Source organism: Felis catus, chromosome B2, assembly GCF_018350175.1.
Source record: "Felis catus isolate Fca126 chromosome B2, F.catus_Fca126_mat1.0, whole genome shotgun sequence".
Lineage (NCBI taxonomy): Eukaryota > Metazoa > Chordata > Mammalia > Carnivora > Felidae > Felis > Felis catus.
This window is the reverse complement of record NC_058372.1, coordinates 54777240-54801110: the sequence shown is the minus strand read 5'-3', so window position 1 is coordinate 54801110 and position 23871 is coordinate 54777240. Positions and strand designations below refer to the sequence as shown.

Here is a 23871-nt window from a genome sequence, read left to right as displayed (position 1 = left end):
GTTTTCTCATTGTGTAGCTTCTCCTTGTTACAGTATTTCTGGGTCTGTAGATTCCTAGATTAATTCTCTGGCCCCTCTATCAATTTTATAAGTTACCTAATACCATGTGATAAATCCCTTTCTGGTGAAAATAGCTGGAGCTGCAACTAAAAACCCTGAATGAAACACAGAATAACAACAAAACAAAGGATTAGGCCATAAAGTTTAAAAATGTACTTACATTATGTGTCATCTCGAAGTACTTCTGACAGGCTACTTGGTAATGTGTCCCTTTTACTAAATCCAAAATCTAAAATGAATGGGAAAAGGAGAAAGCAAAATTAGAAACTAAGTCTCTCTAAACCACTGTAGCTCATGGTTGTTGGCCTTTTCATAATCTTTATTCCAGACAGGAAATGCATTAAATCATGTAGCATGTTGTACTTCTGCAGCCTGGGCACCGTGATAATTTTGACATTATACACCAGCCGCTTAGGTCAGCATTAAGCTACAGATGACAAGAGATAGGAAGTGATCTTTGTGGCCTACCAACTGTGAATTTCAATAACTTTACCTTGACAACAAGATGAAAACAGATCCTAGTATTATGACTTTGACAGTTATTGTCAGAACATCACCTTGCAACTTCTCTTCCAAAATTATAGATATAAATCTAGTAATCTAAATGATTGGTGCATGAAGCAATCAGGTATACTATTTAGATTTTTATTTTCCACATTACAGTTTATACAGATACAGCTCAAAATACAGCTGTGTGCCCATCAGGAAAATTTAATGTAAGTCCTTTGGAAGAGTGTCTGTGGAGAGGGAATGCTTTTACCTTCAATCAGATTTGTTCTTTTTTTGAAATGAAGTTATTTCTAGTAAAGCTCAGCAGAATATGAGAGTGAATAGTCTATTCTGAACACCTATTAGGAACATCATCCTATCTTTTGTAAATACAATTTGCTTTCCAATTCTACTTCATGTAATCTCTTCAGAGCGGTACAAACTCCCATTCTTATCAGCCAAGTGCAATGCCAGTTGAAATTTGTAAAGTTTCACCACCTCCCCTGCCGAATAAATAAAATATATATTTGGCCTATTTATCAAACACAGTAAAAATGCTGGAATTAAGAGATAGCCTAAAATGAAGGGAAATGTAATTCTGGAGAAATGTTCATTTCTATCCCTTTTCAAAAGGCTGACCTTCCTGTGACAACAGAAATGTACGTGAAGTCTCAAATTCCTGCTATCCTCATTATTGAATATAGCTTACATCTTTCGACAAACATACAAAATTATTACAGTTACAGAGCAGGAATCATACAATACTGACAGTGTGCTTAAAAGAACTGTTTTTCTTTGATTGTCTTATAGATTACATTTCTGCATTTCAGGTCACCTTTTATTAAATCCTTTATGAAAGACCTATATAAATGCCAATCAACCACAGCACCCAGCATCCTATTTGACCTGTCCATTTTTCTCCAATTCATTAGAGCAGAAATGAAAAATAAATCAATTTAAAATCAATGGCTATAAAGTTTTAAAACTGAAGCAAGCAAAGTTTTCAAAGTAATTTTAACACTCTGAGTTCGTATTCTCCAATGTTTTTACATACAGATTCAAATTGTATTGAGATGAACTTATAACTGATTATTTGCAAACATCAATGATACCATGAAGTAATATCTGTGAACTGCAATTTTGGAGAAGCAAAGCCTTCAAACTTTAGTTAAGTTTAAATGATACCGTAAATTACCTGAAGAGAAATGAATTCACAGAAATAAACAAAAAGCTCAATTGTGTGGTATATAACAAAGCTCTTTTATGTAAAAACACAATAAATCCAACATCATATTCTATGTATATACATATTCTTAAGATATATATATATATATTTAAATATATATGAGCTTATATACATATATTTAAATATCTTCCTTGGAAAGTAAATATGTAACATTATATACAAACATTCTAATATATATATTTGGGAAACATTTTTTTTAATTAAAAAATTTTTTTTAAATTAAGTTTATTTATTTAGAGGGAGTGGCACAGAGAGAGGGAGACAATCTCAAGCAGGCTCTGCACTGTCAGTGCAAAGCCTGACATGGGGCTTGAACTCATGAACCGTGAGATTATGACCTGAGCCAAAACCATGAGTTGGACACTTTACCGACTGAACCAATCAGGTGCCCCAAGATTTAAAAAATATCTAGTTGGGGAAGCCTAGCTGGCTCAGTCAGTAGGGCATGTGACTCTTGATTGTAAGTTCAGGGTTGTGAGTTCAAGCCCCATGATGGGCAGGGAGCCTACTTTAAAAAATAAATAAATATAAAAAATTAAAAATAAAAAATAGTTGGGTGATATATGTTAAAGAAAATGGACACATAAGCTACAGAAGGAGAAAAGTTTAGGTTCCATTAAAATTAAATTTGGATTAATCACAGATCAACCCTTCCCCTCCACCCTGCTCCACTCTGAGAGAAGGCTCTTAACAAAAATCATTTAGTTTTCCTTTCACTTTTTGCTTTATTTTTCTAGAATGAATTGTTACTTGAAAATTTCTTGCAAATCCAGAAATAAATCATGCAACCATCATCAATCCCTAAGTAACTTTACTGATCATGTCACAGCCTATTTAGGGTGAATGAAGGTTTCTACACATATGTAAAGGTGTAATAGGGGGGAAAAAAGACAATAGAGTACTTTTCATTGCCCAAAAAAGCTAGTCAAAGAAAGACCTAAAGAGAGGTTCTAGAGAAGGAGAAAGAAAACCCTCCACAGTAATGGAGTTGTGAGGACAATATATGAACTACTAGAAGAAAACCAAGAGAAAGACTGCTTTGAGACAATTAGATATTATTTATAGGTATTACCTTCATTTAAGAGATGAAGAAATATATCCCCTTAAAATAGGGGTGTCTATCTAGTGAGTGCCGTTTACTGTGGGAAGAATTAAAAAATCCTATGCAATTTATGATTTTCTTTTCTTTAAGGGGAATAAGTGAAACATTAACTCAAAAAGCCCAGTAACTAACATATATACTTTAATTTCACATTATGATCTAGATTATAGATATACAGGAGGAGAAAAAAGAAAGAGAAGGATGTTATGGACCAATGAATGAAGTTTGGTTTTTTTCTCTGAGTAAAATGGGGAGCTACTGCAATTTTCTTGGCACAGGAGTGGCATGACCTGACACTGTTAACAGGATTATTCTGCATGATATGATGGAAACAAACTAGAGGGAGTAGGGACAGAAATAGGGAGCTCATTACAAGAATCCAGGGAACAGATGGTATAGGCTTTGGCCAGGCTGGTAAGAGTAGTGGTTACAAGTGGTCACATTTCCCACTTACTGGCCATAACCATTTTTGAAAAACAACTGTTCTGCACACAAATGCTCAATAGGAACCTATTCCCTGATGTTTTAGAGTAATTCATTACCTATCACTCAACACTTTCCCACTCTGACTGATTTCCTAAATAAAACTAAGTAGTCTAAAAACTCAGTAAAATGCAGGGATACCTGGGTGGCTCAGTCAGTTGAGTGGCTGACATTGGCTCAGGTCATGATCTTGTGGTCCGTTGGGTTTGAGCCCTGCATCAGGCTCTGTGCCGACAGCTTAAAGCCTAGAACCTGTTTAGGGTTCTGTCTCTGTCTGTCTGTCTCTTTCTCTCTCTGCCCCTCACATGCTCACACTCTCTCTTTCTCTCAAAAATAAGCATTAAAAAAAATTAAAAAATTAAAACTCAGTAAAATGCAATATGTAAGTAACAAAATATCATGTAAAATAAATGTAGAATACCAAAAATGTCACTTACTAGTCACTAAACAATATGAGTTAACAAATAGATACTTCTCATACAATAGCCAGTGAGTAGGACACCTGAAATCTCTATGTCAGGCAACATCTTAGATGCATACCTACTCTGTGGACTTCAAAATATTCACAAGTGATTATGATGTTCTACCATTTTTTAAAAATAATATATTTATTTATTTTTTAACTTACATCCAATTTAGTTAGCATATAGTGCAATAATGATTTCAGGAGTAGAATCCAGTGATTCATCCCCTACATATAACACTCATTGGTCATCCCAATGTGTCCTCCTTAATGCCCCTTGCCCATTTAGCCCATTCCCGCCCCCCCCCCCAACCCCCTCCAGCAACTCTCAGTTTGTTCTCTATATTTAAGAGTGTTCTAACATTTCTATATGGAATGCAACTTGGGGCTTTTTTCTGCACCTAATTTTCTTTAATTTTTCTGATACAAACCTCACTAGCAAATGCTATACTAAGATAGTCTACAGGTATGTTGAGGATGGTACTGGTATAATTTGTCAATGGGTTGGATGACTCCAAGGCAGGAAATACAAAGCTAAAAATCAAAAGAAAAGAAAACTGAGGTATCAGCAATATACTAAAATCAGTTTGTGAAATAGAAGCATAGACAGATACTTGACCAAAAAAACACCAAAAACTAAGGACAGATGCCTGAGATAGACTGTAGAAAAGAACTATAGGTCAGAAGCTAAGTTCTCACAATATGTTTTACATGTCCTTGGAAAGACTCTTTGCTTTTCTGAAGGTGGGCCACTTATATGTTAATTTACAGATGCTGAAAATGCTCACTGCTAAGTCACAAAGGCTGGACAGGGATGGTTAAGCAGTGATGGTTGACATGCACGATGACAGTGGTTACTGACCCTTCTTTATTCTTTAAAATTCAGGGTCTCAGCAATGGTTGGGCCCATTTAGAGTTTAAATTTTGTGTGTATAATTCAAGTAATCACTTTTTAAAAAATGCTGAGTTCTAACAGAAGAGCCCATGTCCCAGGCCAATGGACATATATGCTTGATTGATAGCCAGACTACTGTGAACCTGAAAAAGACCTAGGGTTTAACCAAAAGTGGTGTGCTTTTCTTTGAAACTAAAAATTTTTCTTTGATGCTTTCAAGAATGAAGAAATATTGGCTGTGGTAATATTTTTATAGTGTTAATTTTGAACTTGTCCTTTTTTTTTTTTTAAATATGCTTTGGGGGTAGGAGAGGCATATGGGGACTTATTTCATATTGTGCTTGTTTATACATATTTTGTGTGTTGGAATCATATATAATATGACATTAAATTTTTTTAAAGAAAATGAAATTCTGTGGGAGGCTGGCTTGGTTAAGCGATTGACTTTGGCTCAGGTCATGATCTCATGGTTTGTTGAGTTCAAGACCTGCGTTGGGCTCTGTGCAGACAGCTAGGAGCCTGGGGCCTGCTTTGGATTCTGTGCCTCCCTCTCTCTCTGCCCCTCCCCCACTTGTACACGCGGGCTTGCTCTCTCTCAAAAATAAACTTAAAAAAATAAAAAATAAAAAGGAAAATGAAATTCTGTAAAGAAGCCAGAATGAAGATGTAGTTAGGCAACAGTACTTTTTTGGCAATGTTCATTCAGCCAGATAGCTTCTGAAGGGTCAAACCTCTACCCTCCTAAATTGGCTTTTGCTCTTCTTAGAGGGATAGCTTCATAAGGTTCCAGTTCAACAGGCAGACACTGGGTCAGAAATAAAACAGGTGAGGGAAACTAAATGAGATGAAGAAATGTGAGGAGGAGACAAAAAGAAACAAACAGGAAAATGAAAGAACCAGGTAGAAGAAAAATGTAGAAAGCCAGAGGAATGGGGTAAATGAAATGGAGATCACAGCTTACTATTTACGTGGCCTGTAAACACCAAAGTATAACCCATAGCTCACAAAAGGTGTTTCAAATTCCATTTTGGAAGAGCAAGAGCACACCATGATTTCCTGTGGTATATACCAAAATAAGTGTCAATTCTGATGACGAAGCTAGAAGTTTTTCTTTTTCTTTTTTTAACGTTTATTCATTTTTGAGAGACAGAGTGAAAGCAGAGGGTGGCAGAGAGAGAGACACACACACAGAATTCAAAGAAGGCTCCAGGGTCTCAGCTCTCAGCACAGAGCCCGACATGGGGCTTGAACTCATGAACTGTGAGATGACCTGAGCCAAAGTCAGAAGCTCAACCAACTGAGCCATCCAGGCACCCTGGCTAGAAGTTTTTCTAACTCTGCTTTAGAAAAATGTAACCGAAGAATTTTAATAATCATATCAAATAAGGCTCCTTTGAAAATACAAACATTTTTTTAAGTTATTTATTTGAGAGATAGAAAGTGTGTGTGCACATGTGAGTGTGCATGCAAGTGAGCAGGAGGGGGAGAGGGGGCAGAAGGGAGAGGGGGAGAGGAGGAGAGGGGAGGAGAGAATCCCAAGTAGGCTCCATGCTCAATGTGGAGCCCAACACGGGGCTCGATCTCATGACTGCAAGATCACAACCTGAGCAGATATCAAGAGTCAGACACTTAACCCACTGAGCCACCCAGGTATCCCGAAAATACAAAATTGTTTAAAGAAAAATTTCTGTGAGGATTTAAGACTATTGATCAAATGGAAATTTTACTTTTGGTTTTTAATGCCAATATTTCCAGAATAAAGTACAAAATGTCAAGCATAACAATCCATTTATTGTTCTAATTCATCAGTAACCAAAAGGCTCAGAAAAAAATAAGAGTAGTGACATCAAACTAGATTTTGGTAATTAATATTCTTTAACTTTGCTTTTTATTTTTAATTATTTTTTAACAGCTGACCAAAGCCCACCATGAAGAATAACACTTCATCTACCTCTTCATCCTCAGGGCAAATAACTATTTTGGTTTTGAATTTTTTGTTTATTTGTTTTGAATTCTAATACAGTGGCTACCCAAGATACCCTTCCAGTAGAGGAGGAAGGAGCATATTAGGTGATGTTTTTCTTATTTCATTGGTAATATATCACAGCTAGTTGACAAACATAGGATATACAAAATACTGATGGGAAACCTTTCTATTTACATATGCACACACACACTAGAAATATAGAAAAAAATTTAAAACGGAAATGTACATAACATTTTATCACTTTGAGCCACACCTCCTTCTTTCTTCCTAATGCTCTCTACTATTCCCTGCCATCTGTAGCTTCCTCTATGCCCTTTACTTCAGAGCCTGCCAGTGAGGTCCAGATGATTTCCTGGCAGCAGAACATAGCCACCTGCCTGTCCTTGGCTTTGGTGAGTCAGGTGCTGCACAGCTAGGTGTGCTGAGCTCACCAATTAGACATGCAGTTAATCTGTCTCTAATTCAAGGTCATATTCTGTCTTATTTAAAAGTGATAACAAGCTTGTTTCTTTGTAAAAAGCTCAACCTTTTGAAAGTAGACCTGCTGATATTTTTCCACTTCATCTCTAACCATCCTTTATTTCAAAGGTGAAAGAAAATGTGGTACAGATGCAGAGTCTGGAACACTTTTGAACATATTACTTTGCTCCTATTTCTTACACACTCAGCATAGCTTAGGCAGCCGCCACCTTACATCTCTGCTGTGACCTTCATTTATTGGCAGATCAGGGGCAAGTTTCCCTCTCTTGAAGATGTACTTTCACTCATTTAAAACATTACATGCCAAGAATTTTTCTGACTCACTCTTCATTTTCTATAAACATAGTTATCTGACTGAATCGATTCCACCTCCAAATGTCTCTAAAAACATACCCTTTCCTCCCCATTGTTCAGGCTGTAATCATTCTCTTTTTTATTGAAAAGCTTCTTGACTTATTCTTTCCTTACTCAAGACAGCTTCCAAACTGCCACCATAGTAACTTTTCTAAAATCAAATCTAACCCTGGCATTGCTGGCTTCCAGCCGAAAACGGGTCACAAATTCATTATGGTCCAAAAGGCCTTGTTCATCAGGCCCCAAGTCTCCTTCTTTGGGCCCCTCTCCTGCTCTGCCTGGTCACTGGGGTCCTTACGCTCTAGTCCAGGTCCTCCCACAGTGTATTCTTTGGAATTTTAGCTCACAAAATCCTAATGACTCAGAGGGTTTTTTCACCTAATGCCTTTTTTGGTTTGGTTCCAATGAGAATTATCTAAGTTTCTTTATAGCAGGACTTAACAGGATAGTGTTCTTCAGAGTAATTTGTCTCCAGAACTTGTTCCATAGCTCTCCCAGGACGAGGGCTCCTCAAAACACACCCTGACAACCTTGTCTACACAGGCTCACCTCCCCAAGTCTTATGCTATTTCCTGGTCTTGGCTAGGTTCCTCTTACCACACTTAATTTGTTCACTGTCTCCCCTACTAGAACAGCAGCTCCATAAAGGCAGAGGTCTTGTGCCTTGAACAGTAACTGGAATATAGTCATCACCTTGTTATTATTTATTCATGTTGAATGAATGCTCTTCCTTTTGACTCATAAGCCTCACTTCCCTCCACTGGGGAAACTCCTACTCAATTTTCAAAAGCAATGCAATGATCACTTCCTACAGGAAGCATTCCCTGAGTTCACACCTCTCTCTCAGCAGATCCCGCCCTCTGATTCTCCAGCTGGCACTTTAAATGTATTTTTATTAAAGCACTTATCACACTTTATTATAGTGAATTATGCCTTTTGGCACCATTAGACTAAGAGCTCTAAAATAGTTTCTTAATCATTCTATTTCCAGATTTGAACACACTGAAAACTCAGTGACATGTCAAGTGCTCAGTAAATGTTTATTGAGTAATAAAATGTCTTTCCTCACCAAGGCAACTTACTTCTATTTAAATCAGTCTTAGAGCACTGTTACTAGAACTGTTTCAATTAGTTGCTTTACATTTCTTTCTAACTTTGTCTGGGGCGGGAGGGGGGGGCGGTGCGTGTAGACCACAGCAAAAAAATTACTAATTTAGTTCTTCCACAAGGTGTTAACAGAGCTTGAGAGGTTTCTCTAGTCACATCTGAAGACACTCTGGAGAAGAGAATGAAAATAATCTATCACATTAACTTGAATCCAAATGTAGAAATCTGCCATTGCTATATATAGTTTTACACATGCAGGCAAACGCTAATATATGCAAACACAGACAGGCCTCTGCCAACGCCTCTCAAATAAGCTTTCAGACTATGAACTGATTGAGTGAGTCATTCATTTGCTTACTCCATTCATTCAGCCCACATTCATTAAGCTCCTATAATGAATTCCAGGCACTGTAGTTAGAGACTGGTTTTATTCAGAAGACAGACACCATTTCTGCTCCCAGGGAGGAGGAAGTCACAATGAGTCTAGAGGGGAGGGCAAACAATAAGCAGGATGTTACAGAGGAGGAAAGGGAGGAAAAGTGATTGAAACTTCCAGAGGAGGGCCCTACTGAGTGAAATTATAATAAATGAGTAATAGTTACCAAGATAAAGAAAAGGGTAAGGACAACCCAGACACAGGGAATAACATGCAAAGGAGGCAGAGAAACTGGACAGCAAAGTGTTTAAGGATGGGCAGAAATTAAAGTATATTAGAAAGATTACTCTGGCATCGTGTGAAGGGCTTTTGGGGGAAAGAGACTGAAAATTAGGAATTAAAGTCACATGACATCCTAGGTTACGGAAGACAGAGAGACGAAAGAGCGAACAGATTCAATAACACTTAACAGAAAGGAGCCTTGAATATTTTCCTGATTTCTGGCTTGAACATCCAGTGTTTCATTCACATTCCATGGAGGTTATGTAGTGGACTCTGTGGTATGCTGTCTACATCCCCTCTCCTCAGAACAAGGACACACATTTCTCCAGGGTCAGAGAGTGTTGATGACTGCCAGCCTGCGGCAGAAGTCCCTCTCAGCTGAGGCTGAGGAAAGCCATTTTGCTCAAGGTGCTGTTTCCTTCCGGAGAGCAGCCAGATCCAGTGACTGGTTGGTGCAGTGATAGAAAGGCCAACAGCCCTTGCTCCAACTAGGGACACCTTTGCAGGGTCATCCCAGCCTCAGAGTTCCCTGAAGGATCAACTAAAGACCACCTTCTCCTTCTGCTCAATCCTGTCTTCACTCCCTGACAGATATGGATCCTGAGAGAACTCCCCAATGAACCTCCTGCACACCAATCAGCACAGTGAACCAATCTGTAACACAGTCCAATTATTTTTTGCTTGTTAGTTTTTGCAGGAAGAGGGATGGAAAAATGTGAATAATAATAATAATGATAATAAGCTACTATGTATACTGTTCTAGTTATTGTACTTATCTGCTCTCTAAATCTCTTCATGTGTGCATATATATGCAAACACATTAGAAAAAGAATGATGATAGCTATTTCTTAGATCTTTGAGAAGCCATGAGAATCTTATTAAAAGTGTGAACCTCCTCAATTGGAAAATGTACTATGCCACAATTCATAAATCCTGAAATATTCTCACAAATCAGCCAACTACTAAATAGAAGTGAGGCTTTCTGGAAGGTGTATGACACTCAAATTTGGTAATCATATTACTCCCTATTATGTTTTTTTTGTACAATATAAAAATGCTAATATTGAAAATTTCTCCTTGTCTTTTAACTTACTATATTTAAATAAAGATTTGAATCATTAATAATAGGTACCCAAAAAGCATTCTTGAGAAGCTATTAAACTGCCACCCAAAATACTGAATTCCTTAGTGCAGTTTAATACTAACATTTGGGTTAAAGGATTTAAGCTTTAAGGGAACATCAACGACTAAGTGAACTTGGAATAAGGGGAGGAAGGGAATGAGAAGAAAGAGAAAAGGGGAGAAGGGAGGACAAATGAGAACATATATGTAAAGTCTACTCAGCAATATGGACAAAAGTACTGCCAAAATCAATCCCATGACTCACTAATTGAAACTGTGCTTAAGTATTCTATTTTTGTGCCTAATATAAATAAATGCAAGTCAGTCCAGAATCCCTATGTCCTATGATCTTTATGGAAATGATGAAAATATTTATACTAATTTAGTAGTTATTTTCAAATATCTTACTTATAAAAAGAAATGTATCATATCAGACATGATATTGAAACAGAAAGTAAAATCTGTCACTTAAAGGTCTGTCCAAGGACTACAGGATTAAGAGAAAAATATATGTAAATTTGCATATATATAATATTTTACATACACATATGCATACAGGTTTACATACATACATATGCATATATATAAATAAAGATCAGAAACAGAAAACAACATGAAATACACTGTAAGCTGATGGGAAACAATACCAAGAAGTCTGAAATGCCTTAAAGCTAAGCACACTAAGACTTTCTAACACTTGCTATATAAAGTAAGGTTAGTTATTTAATTTTTTGTATTCTTTAAGTTTGCTTCTCTTAAAAAAGGGGAGGAATAGGGGCGCCTGGGTGGCGCAGTCGGTTAAGCGTCCGACTTCAGCCAGGTCATGATCTCGCGGTCCGTGAGTTCGAGCCCCGCGTCAGGCTCTGGGCTGATGGCTCGGAGCCTGGAGCCTGTTTCCGATTCTGTGTCTCCCTCTCTCTCTGCCCCTCCCCCGTTCATGCTCTGTCTCTCTCTGTCCGAAAAATAAATAAACGTTGAAAAAAAATTAAAAAAAAAAAAGGGGGAGGAAGGCTCTGGGAGAATACTCTATAAAATGGATCATGAAATAGAATGAAGCTAGGTGAACAGTTATGTCTACAGGTAGACAGACTAGATTTTATTATAAGTATCATAAGTGACAGCATCATATGCTACTGAAATTCCTCTACAGATATAATTTTCATGTAATGAACAAATAAAATGATTCTAGAAATAGAAATAATTATAAACAGGGTACTAAATTTCCTTTAAAGAAAAACTATGTCTTCTATTTTAATGCAATTTTAATAAAAGTAAACTTCAATAGGTTTGGCTAACAGTGGCAAATGTTATTTGACTTTTGAAGTGATTTTTCCTTTGAAACATATTGAACAATATTAAATAATCTTCAAATGACCATTTATTTTCAGGGTGCCTGGGTGGCTCAATCAGTTAAGCATCTGACTCTTGATTTCAGCTCAGCATGATCTCACAGTTTGTGAGCTCAAGTCCAGTGTTCCAATCCCCCCTTGGAACTCTCTCTCTCCCTCTCTCTCTGTCCCTCTCCAGCTCACACACTCTCTCAAAATATATAAACATTAAAAAAAAAAACAAAAAAATCACACAAATGACCATTTATTTTCAATCTATAAAAAAAGGAAGGATATATACAGAAATATATTTTATATATTCAATGATTTTTGTGATAAAGCCAAAAATGCAATCACATCCTCCTCATCCCAATTCTAATGCTCAACTTCCAAACTTTTCCTTAATGTACTTCTAAGATATACCAAGAACAATGTACACATCTTCAACTACAACTATAAGAAAAGCACAGCTAAGTGCAGCAATCTAAGTACTGTTCTCATAAATCAAGAGATGCTCCTAGAGATGAAATAGAAAAGCTGCTCTTTGAAGCAGTTACTGTTCATAAAGTAATGGACAGACTGAATACTATCTATTGACAAGTACTCCTTACCTAAGAAAATCATAGGAGTTTTAGGTAGTTCAGATTTATATGAACATTGAGTAAGGAGTCACTGAAGTTTATCTTTGCCATAAAATCTTCTTGACATAGTGTTACTTTGTTTCTTAAGCTGTCCATTTTGAAAGATTTCTTCATTAAAAGGCATTTGTCAGTTTTAGATTTAAGATGGTCACTAACTTCTTGAGAACTCTTGTACTAGGAAAATGAAAGGTTAACCTACCTCTCAAAAAGTAAAAAGAGCATACATCTTTACATATTTCATAATTTTAGTATCACTATTAAGTTTCTTGAAAGCACCAATTAGATTTGCTTTTAAAATAATTATTGGAACACCTGGGTTGAGCATTTGACTTCGATCTATTCGAACATATGAACTAATCGATTTCATAGTTCGTGAGTTTGAGCCCCGCATTGGGCTCTGTACTGGTGGTACAGAACCTGCTTGGGATTTTCTCTCTCTCCCTCTCTCTCTGCTCCTCTTCCACTTACACATGTGTGCTCTCTCTCAAAACAGATAAATAAACTTAAAAATATATTATTAATGGTTATGCCCAGTAAAACTCCTAAAACACATTTCCTTCTTCTCTTAAAAAAACCTAAAAACTAAAACGAGAAAAAAATTTCAAAAATATTAATACATAAGTATATTTGTAAATAATGCATCATTTCAACTAAAAAACTTGAAAAATATTTATACTAATTTATGAGTCAACATGTAAAAGTAAACATCAGTTTTAATTGGTCAAATACAATTGTATGCTAGAAGCAAATATTAAAATATGATAGGGAAATAGAAACTAATCACTCTAACACTTAGTCCCAAAGGCTCAGTAGTCCCATGTAACTATTTAGAGCATTGTTCTCCAACAGAAATATAATGAATGACATCTATAATTTTAAACTTTCTAACTATAATTAAAAAGGTAGCAACAGGGGTGCCTGGGCCGCTCAGTTGCTTAGGCATCCCACTTTGGCCCAGGTCATGATCCCGTGCTTCATGGATTTAAGCCCCACATTGGACTCTGTGCTGACAGCTCAGAGCCTGAAGCCTGCTTCAGATTCTGTGTCTCCCTCTCTCTCTGCCCCTCCCCGGCATGCACTCTGTCTCTCTGTCCCCCCACAAATAAATAAACATTAAAAAAATAAAAATAAGCGTTGGCTGGGTGGCTCAGTTGGTTGAGCATCTGACTTCAGCTCAGGTCATTATTTCATGGTCCGTGAGTTCGAGCCCCACATGAGGCTCTGTACTGACAGCTCAGAGCCTGGATCCTGCTTCAGATTCTTTCTCTTTCTTTCTCTCTCACAAATAAACATTAAAAAAATAAAAATAAAGGTAGAAACAAATTAAATTAATTTTAACTTATTTGAATTAATAGTTTATTGTCATTTTGACATGCAATTAATATAAAATATTTCTGAGATATTTTATAATGCTTTTTCACTTAAATTTTTGAAACCTGGTATATATTTTATCCTTTAAGTGTTATACTAGAGCTGACTCACATTGGCTCCTGAGAATCAATTGTGCATTATGACTTTCCAAGTCAGGGTTTTGACATCACTTTGGTAGTTTAAAATTGGCCACAACAGAAGTACTTACATTAACAGAAATCAGCAAATGACATAAATCAAGGCTCTCCTACCCGACCCCTCCACTAGCTGGTTTACCAATACACCACTGCCTTCAGTGGTACATCTTGATTTGGACCAGCCACATTTCAAGTGCTAAAAAAATCAATCACAGAGATTCTTGTTGTTTTTAATTTTAAAAAATATTTATTTATTTTTGAGAGACAGAGACAATAGCATGAGAGTGGGAGGGGCAGAGAGAGATGGAGACAGAATCTGAAGCAGGCTCCAACCTCTGAGCTGTTAACACAGAGCCCAATGTAGGGCTTGAACTCACAAGCTATGAGATTGTGACCTGGGCTGAAGTTGGACGTTTAACCGACCGAGCCACCCAGGTCACAGAGATTCTTGATCAAGATGGTGGAGCAGGAGGATACTGTCTCACCTCATCCCACAAACACACCAAAACTGCAACTACATATAGAACAGCTCTCTCTGAAAACAACCTGATGAATAGCAGAACAGCTTTCCACAACTAATGATATAAGAAAAAGTCACATCGAGATGGTTAGGGGAGGCAGAGGCACAGTTTGGTCAGGGCCCACACGTGGGAGGGATATCACCAATGCAAAGGTCTCTGAGGAGTGAGGGGTTCAAGCCCCACTTTGGCTACTCCGGATCTGGGGACCTGCACTGAAAAGACACATCCACATAACTTAGGGCTTTGAAAATCAGTGGGGCTTAACTTTGGGAGAGTCAGGGGGTTACAGGAAAATAAAAGTGTGCACACAAAATCGCTTGCTCCACAAACCCGCACAGAGGCGGCAATCTGAAAAGCAAGCACTTTGGCCATACATGAACTGGCTAATTTTAGGCATGTGCCAGAGGTGAAGGAATCTATAGGAATTTTATCTGGATTGGAAGTGCTGACAGGCACCACTTTTGGTACTCTGATCAACATAGTACTGCTCACCTTGCCCCAGCATTCCCCTACAAACCTGCCCACCCCAACAGATGCACCGCCAAAGTGGCCCCCATTCCCATCACACCTCCCAGTGGGTGGTGTCAGCCTGGAGACAACTCCTGCCCCTAGTGGCAGCCCTACCCATCAGTGTGCCTGCAGCAGCCATGACCCACCCTACAACAAGAGGGTACATGCAGCCCACACAGGGTATACCCCTGGTGTTCATGCTTCTGCTGATTGAGGGGACTGTGCTTATGGTTCCCAAAAGACACTTTCTACATAAGGCTACTCCTTTAAGAATGGGAGACTCAGCTGTTCTACATTATACACAGTAACAAAACAGAGAATCAGGCAAAATGAAGAGACAGAAGAATATGTTCCAAATAAAAAAAAACAAGATAAAACCTTTAAAAAGAACAACACTGACAATGATGGGGAGATAAGCAATCTACCTGATAGAGTGCAAAGTAATGGTCGTAAGGATGCTCACTGAACCCAAGAATGGATGAACAAAGTGACAATTTCAACAAAGAAAGAAAAAAAAATCAGAGCTAAAGAATATAATAACAAATGAAAAGTAGAGGGAATCAAAAGAAGATTACAGGATGCAGAGTAGATCAGCAACCTTAAAGAGAGTGGAGGAAATTATCTAAACTCAATAGCAAAGAGAAAAAACATTTTAAAAAATGAGGATAATTTCAGGGACCTCTGGAACATCAAGTGTACTAATTCACTTATGTACAAAAAGGAAAAGAAAGAAAGGAACAGAATATTTATTTGAAGAAATAATAGCTGAAAACTTCCCTAATCTGGAGAAGGAAAGACATCCAGGTTCAGGAATCATGGAGAGCCCCAAACAAGACGAAGAACCCAGAGGTCTGCATCAAGACACATAATTGTTAAAGTGTCAAAAATTAAAGATAAAGAGAGAATCTTGAAAGCAGCAAGAGGAAAGCAACTAGTTTTATACCGGAAAACCCCCATATGACTATCCACTCATTTTTCAGCAAAAAATGAGCAAGCCAGAAGGAGGTGGCATGATATATTCAAAGTGCTAAAAGGAAAAAACCTACAACAAAGAATACTCTATTTGGCAAGGTTATGTTTCATAATTGAAGGATTTAACATTATAATGTTAAAAAGACTCCTTTAGACAGAAAACAAAAGGCTGTAACTAGGAGAAACTTATGAAAGAAAAAAAAATCTCAATACTCTGGTTTCTCTTCAGATCGAATAAATCTTTCACCTTTTAAAGAAAGAAAGAGAAAGACAGAAAAAGAATTTCATTGGTAAAAGCTAACGTATAGAAAAGGTAGTTGATTAACCACTTTATAAAGCTAGGATGAAAGTTAAAAACCAAAAATAGCAAATAAACTATATCTATAACTATTACTTAAGGAAAACACAAAATAAGAAGTTGTAAAGTAGGACTTCAAAAAACATACAACATGGGGGGGTGTAATGTTTTTAAAATGCATTTGAACATAAGTAACCATCAACTTAAAACTGCTGATTGTTATATATGAACCTCATGGCAACCACAAACAAAAAACCTATAATAGAACAGTTCCTTGGATCTTCTATCTACTAGATTGGGTGCTGCCCAATTCATCAATCATTGAATAAAGCCAGTAAGATCTTTAAAAATGTACTTAGTTGATATTTGTTCAACAGGCTGATGGCAGGAGTGGAACCCAGAAACTTCTGATGGCTTCGGGAATAAGAAACACGAGAGTTGAGGCCCATGAACCTTTGGGTTCTAGGTCTTTCTCACTGTTTCTGAGGGACATGGGTAAGTTCCTCTTGGTTCTGAGCTCCACTCTCTTTGTGTTGTATGCTCCTGATCTAAATGGCTTTCCAGTCCAGGATTAATGGGTCAATCTAGACTGACAGGAGGCTCTAACAGAGAGCCAGTCCTTAGTCCATGGTTAGTCCACAGTCCCAGTCAAGGGTTTATTTAGCAGGTAGGCTTGAGCTGGCAGAAAGTTACATCTAAAATCGGAGTTCCTTGCCCTTGGTTCAGTCCATGGTCCCCATTTGCTGCAGTATGATGGTTCAGTCTCTAGTTCCACTTTGGAAACTGCTAGTGGTACATACCTAAGGCCTTTTCTTGGCCAGTCCACAGTACTCTCTCTTTGGTTACTGCTGATATGCACAGTCCATTTCCTTGGTTACTACTGGTTTCTGTTAATGTGCACATGAGGTAAAATGATTAACAGATCTGCTGTTAATGGAAGTCACAGAAGCCAAAGTTGCAAAATTTGTAGGCATGGATCAAGCACTTAAAAGCTGTATTAGAGTCCTCGCCACCTAACTCTAAGACTCCCATACTAGGATAAACTGATCATTGAATGGGTTAGATTGACACTAGGTCACCTGCCAACCTCAAAAAAAATTCTATGCAACGATGTACACTGTAAAACACCCCAAATCCCCAACCTAGCGGCATACCCCTTTTCAGGCATTAACTTGGCTCCAAGAAACCGAAGGCCTAATTAAAGAAATGGAATCCTCATATTTAAAAAAAAAATGAGTATACTACCATCTGGCACAACTGCTTATTTTATATCTAAAAACTGTGGTCCTAGAAGCTGCACATATCTATAAAAATGGCAAAATCTTATTAAGACAACCTAGAATTAAAACGCCTTTACAGGGAACAAGAAGTGCACTTGAAAGCAAGAGTTCCCCAATCAAACAAATAGGATACCTATTTGAACTGGTATGCAGAAGCCTCCAAAAGGCTTTAAGATTCAAAAACAGCTTCACTGAATGATTCATTATAAAAGGCTAATGAAAAGACTTAAGAGGCACTTACAAGACTAAGGCTGATGTGACTTCTACTGAAAGGGCGGCCTACGCCAGCTGACTCCATTTTGTTCTGTGTCCTTCACCTTGACCACACCTCCTCCCCTTGAGTAAACCCTCCCTCACCTGCCTAACAGGACTCGGACCCTTCCCCAAGACCCTTCCCCAGCCAATCGGCTGAGGCCATAGCCATTACCTCACCAACTGCCCCCAGGCCCCAATAAAACCTTTGTCCTTTTGAAACTCGCTCTCTTTCCCTGGTATCTCACCGCTGCGTTGGTGCAGGTGGGGGATTGAGCTCGAGCTAGCTCGAATAAAGGCTCTTTGCTTTTGCATCGGACTCGGCTCCCTAGTGGTCTTTGGGGATCACGAATTCTGGGCATAACACTACTACTCCCCTCGATCCTCCTTTACCTGAGTACTCAGAGTCTACTACTAATCTTCTATCTGAACTGCCTTTTCATTCTGAAAAGACTGTCATACAACCATAAGAGAAAGTCCACCAAGTTAGTGACTTTACAGACGCCACCATATTTACTCTTGGAAGGTCCTCATATAGGCACCTCTCAGAATTGATAGGACTCTACGAATTCTCTTGCAAATTGCTACAAGTTATTCCATTAAATAGCCAAGAATAAATGAAAATTAAGGGAAAATCATGCCAATATTGGACCTACACTCTGAAACCCACTCAACTCTGGAACCTACAGATGGGATCCTGGGAAAACTGGCAAAAGCCAGTGAAAGGTGAAAAATCTTAACAAAGTCAGCTCTCCTGGATCTCTATCTGTAGTACTCAGCTGAGAGAAGGTAAAATTTCACATTGTCCCTTCCTTTCCAAATCCAGACCCACTGGTTATTGATCCTTTCTCTCTCACAGACAACTATTTCCTTCTTGTATGTCTCATTTTGTGTTCTGATGACTTGGCTTGGCATGTCAGGTTAGGGATCCCCCAAATATGGTAAGACAGAAATGATGGTACCACTCCATTTGCAGTTTGGGCTTCACCACATGCAGACACTGAGGGGAACTGTGAAAGTCTTTCTTTTCTTTCAACTATCTTTGGGAATGGCTCTGGATCTTGGGAGGGTTGTATCCTTTGTACCCTCTTTGGGGACATGTCTTGTATCCATAGAGTTGTTTGATTTTGCCAGAAGTATTTCCTGTCTGTCTGGTTAAAAGCTGACAAGATTTTGAAAGGATTTTTTAAAGTAGCTCTACTGACAGAGATAGGCAAACTGAAAGCTGATATTTAAAGCCTGACAGGAACTTCTAGGCCTTGTCACCTAAGCTACCCAGAGGTAAAGACAAATATCCCAAAAACAGAGCTCTAAATCTAGAATATAGAATTCTTCTGATTTCCATCTTCATTGAAGATATTCTCCTTGATAAAAACAAGCAAATTGAAGATAATGTAGTTGCATGAGTGTGTAAAGCCTTTGAATTCAGGTTGCTACTGACTCACTGAAGAATTAAGAACTGTTCTTTTCATATGAACTGGGTCTTTACCAGGACAGAAAATGCAGCTCTAGAAGCAATTCAAAGCCACTTATCCTTTCTGTCAATACCAAAACCCTTATTCATCTCAGAAGGCTGGTTAAGTACTGTAAAATTCTGAATTCAGGAAACAAAAGCCCTGCTTAGAAGGACGTTCGTTCTTTCCCTGGGTCCTTGAAATGCAGATGTTCTACTACTATCTTCTCAGTAACTCCTATGTAGGCTATCTCTTCAAAATGCAAACTTCAGGGAGGAATTTTTATCAGAAGATAAAAAAGGGTGGGGGAGGACTATTTGAAAATATAGTCTATGAAAATCTTAAAAGTCTTCTTTACAAATGAATAAAAGCTTTAGGCATCTGAGCAGCTAACCTTAACTTATACCATCTGTCAGAAATATGATTTGGATTCAACTGCTTTTTTATAAACTAGTAAGTTTTGCATTATCACACCTGACTCATGGCTAAAATTTTATTTTTATTTTACTATTATTACTTTTTTGAGGAAATAGAAAAGGAATTTGTTTATTGAGGGCAAGAGGATGCAAGCAATATAATAATCAAAAGTTTATCTGGTTTTCACTGACTTTTCTTTCTCTGTTTCTCAAATGGGGGTTAGATTTTATTTGTACATTTTTCTGAGAGTCTCAATTTGCTCATGGAATCCTTTACACAGGGGAGGGAGCTGTGGGGCAGATTCCTTAAGAGACCCCGTGGGAGAACTCTCATTGGGTGCGAGTATTGCTCAATGTTGCCTACTTCTTTCCCTTGTGCTTCATGTGTACTACAAAATGGTCATTTTATGCAATGGTGAGCCCAGCCATTAGCAAAAAGAAGTTCTGGAAGCCCACTTTGCCATCTTGGGACTGGTTTGGGTCCTTCCTTATTTTGTCCACAGCCAGAGGATCTTTTTGATTTTCCAAAAATCCAGGGAACTCCTTTTCCATGAGTACTCTCAGGTCCTCCTTTGTTAAGCAGCCTTTATCCTCAGCAAACTTTGTGAAACATGAACATCATGGTTTCCATGGCATGTTCCATTTAAGATGGCGTTTTTGTGGCTGGGAGCCTTAGCACCAAGTAGGTGTGGGGGGAGCTCATGCCTAGCCTCCACCAGCTCTCACCTCTGCTGAGAACATTCCTATGGCTAAAATTTTAGAACAATAAGGTATTTGTTTGCATCTTTCTATATGTTCATGTGTGTTTATGTATAAATGTTGTAGTTATGTCACATTTTTCTACCTCTGGATGGTACTGCCAGAATTAATTTGTATAACAGCTCTATTCAATTGGCTTAAAGAAAAATAAGTGCCTATAAAATTAAGAATTTCTAGACTCAGAAATACTGAAACCAAACCAAATACTTTCAAATTCATCTGGGTCATCTTCAGTAAACAAAAGCTAGCTTAGGTTTGTTACTCTAATTAAAATAGGTATGTCTTTACAGTCATCAGCATCAAATAATAGTGCATACAAATGACTCTCATTCTACTTGGTTTACTAGTCAAATAAGTTCATGTGATATGTTACAAAAAATATGTCAGCAACAACAACAACAAAAAAACTTAGCAGGATGTCTAATTTTGATTAACATGTTGTGAAATTTTTAAGAGTAATCTAAATACATAAAAAATGATTTAAAGAGAGATAAGTTGGATGAGAGTTTACAGATAAACTTTTTAGCAATGATTATGTCTAACAGGCAAGGAAAGTAAAATAGTTGTTGTAAAGTAACTACAAGTATATGACAAAATCATATATAAAATCAGGATAGAAAATTAATAGAAAGTTTGTATTAAAAAACTGGGGAAATAAATTTTATGTGTGATCCAGCTGGCTATAATTAGAATGGATTTAATTTTTAAAATGAATTTTAAATTCAAAAGTACACTGTTGCACAGTTAGAATAGTTTCTTGGACTTTTGGTCTGCTTTAAGCAACTATGAAAGTTTCTTTACCTTTTAAGTAATCTGAATGGTCGGCAAAGATTTTGTGTCTTATGAAAACAATTTACTGTGTTACCTGTTGTCTTTACTAGCTCTGTGATTGCTTAAGAAAACCCAATACTCTCAATATTAAGAGAACTAAGTTTTGTGCACAACTATGTAACCTTCTGTATATGTCTTTAACATCTACTTTGCTTAAATTGGTAATTAGGTATTATTCCATAATGATCTGTGATCATATTTGGTCAAATGTGCAAACCTTTTGAAGGTTTGATGACTTCCCCAAATCAAATTCTAAACAGTCTTTTTTTACATGAAAGAAGCTTTGAGATTTACCAGAAGGCCCCTGAAAAATATCAGAGGATTTGTCTCTCACCTGGTAAAATGTTAAACTAATTTGGTTTATTTGATATGTTCAATTAAGTGGAAAGCATTATCAAATAAGAAGTGATGTTAAAAGTTATTAGGCAATATTTGTATGGATATGAGTTATTCATTATGTATTCTAGAAACTGTATGAAATTCCTAGAAATCTGATATGTCCTGGTATAATGTTATCAGTCATAATTCCAGTCATTTTCTTAAAATGTTGTGTATCACAGAAATAAGCAAATTTCCTGGTAAATTACATTAAAATAAACTCTCATCACATCTTTAGCCACAGGCTTTTTAAGTCTTTTGTCATATGTAGACAGTTATTCTTTTACTCTGATGCTTTTGCAAAAGTGAGATTCCAGAAAAAGGACCCTACAAAGGTACTTTTACAAGGTATTGAATCTTGGCTGCATATTTCACAGCTGAAAAAAGTCCTCACATGACATCCTGTTCTTTGAAAATAATGGCCCTCTAAATCAAATTGACTAGGGAAAGACATAGCCTAGATTGAAGTAGACTGCTTCCACCTAAGACATCAGATCAAGAATGTTTCTTTGCAGGGACACCTGGGTGGCTCAGTTGGTTGAGTGTCTGACTTTGGCTCTAGTCATGATCTTATGGTTAGTGAGTCTGAGCACTGCACTGGGCTCTCTGCAGTTAGTGCAGAGCCTGCTTCGAATCCTCTGTCCCCCTCTCTCTCTGTCCCTCCCCAGCGCGTGTGTGCATACTCTCCTTCTCAAAAATGAACAAACATTTTAAAAAATTAAAAAAAAAAAGGATGTTTCTTTGCATTCCTTCTTTCCTCTGACCATCCTTTTCCTGAATTCTCTGGCTACAAGTAAGATCAAATTAGTATCTTAATTAGGAACATCTTTTTTACTCTTAAAGATATTGAAGAATCTATTGCTAAAGCAATATATATAGCAATAAAGCCTAACAAAAACACCTAGACTCTCTGGCCAAAGTTGCTCTTGATTATCTTTTAGCACAGCAAGGAGATGCTTGTGCTATGGCCTACACCCCTCACTTTACTTGGATTGACACTTCTGGGACAGTTGGGATTCTGCCACAGTAGTTCACTGAAAAGCCAGATGGCTTAAGAAAGTAACTCCTTCAATGCAGTTTTTCTTTGACTTACTTGATTCGAATTGCTTTGGGTTCTGGGGACCATGGTTCTGATATGAACCCCAAACACTGGGAATTATGTTGCTTTTAATAATCCAGTACTTTCCCTGGTGCACACTATTCTCTCAAAAGCTTTAAATGCATGTTTACAGCCACTAACCAGCAAGCAAACGATCCTCTTTAGATAAGCATTTCAGAAAAGGAATGAAGAGAGTGACCAACTTAAAAAACATAAATCCAACATCATGACCCAAGAGTTCCACTAAGAGATTCAGCAAAAAGACAACATGATTGATGAATAACACAGAGATTCAGCAAAAAAGCCCTCAGAACTCCAGAGTGGGAGCTGAGAGTAGTGGTAGTACCTTCAATTTTTATCACATCTCTCAGGCTCAGAGTCTGATCAAAAGAGTGAATTATAAACAAGACACTAGGACCATAAGGAAGTCACTTTTGCTAAGCCCCATCTAACCAAATTGAAACTTGACTTAATTATAGTTTCAGCTCTCCCAGAAATAGAATCTTAAACTAGCTAATCAGGAATCACCTAGTTGGCACCTAATCTGCCTGAAAGACACCTGCCATCCTCTAAAGGAAAGTGACCTTACTATAAGATATCCACTTTTTTTGCCAACTGTAACTTCCCTGTTCCACTCCTTTCTGGCTATAAATGTCTTTAATTTGTACAGTGCCAAGGAACTCATTTCTATTTCCTAGATTGCATGCTGAGTAATTTGTGAATCACTGAATAAAGACATTAAGGGGCGCCTGGGTGGTTCAGTTGTTTAAGCGTCTGACTTCAGGTCAGGTCATGATCTCATGGTTTGTGAGTGCAAGCCCCACGTCTGACTCTGTGCTGATAGCTCAGAGCCTGGAGCCTACTTCAGATTTGGTATCTCCCTCTCTTTCTGCCCCTCCCCCCATTTGTGTTCTCTCTCTCTCTCTCTCTCTCTCTCTCTCTCTCAAAAATAAACATTAAAAAAAAGACATTAACTTTAAAATATATTCAGATGCATTTTTTATAACAATAGCTCAAAAAGCTAAGTGAGATGTAAAGCTTTAAAACCTGAAAAGTGTCTTCTCCCATACATTCATTCAAGTTTTACTGAAGTACTATTTTACTAGTCATCGTTATAAGTAATGGAGAGATAAACAAGATGAACATAATACTGCTCTCTTGGGAGTTTATGCTTCAGA

At 37.6% G+C, this 23871-nt stretch overlaps 1 protein-coding gene and 1 pseudogene across 3 annotated transcripts in view; both read right to left on the bottom strand.

Moving 5' to 3' along the window:
- Positions 1-23871, bottom strand: part of PRIM2 (DNA primase subunit 2) — a 342271-nt gene that overhangs the window by 10784 nt on the left and 307616 nt on the right. For all 3 annotated transcript variants that reach the window (XM_045057690.1, XM_006931825.4, XM_045057691.1), the window contains one exon: positions 221-289. In XM_045057690.1, the coding sequence (XP_044913625.1) occupies positions 221-289 (69 nt within the window). The remainder of the gene's footprint in view (positions 1-220; positions 290-23871) is intronic.
- Positions 19564-20329, bottom strand: LOC109500072 (annotated as a pseudogene).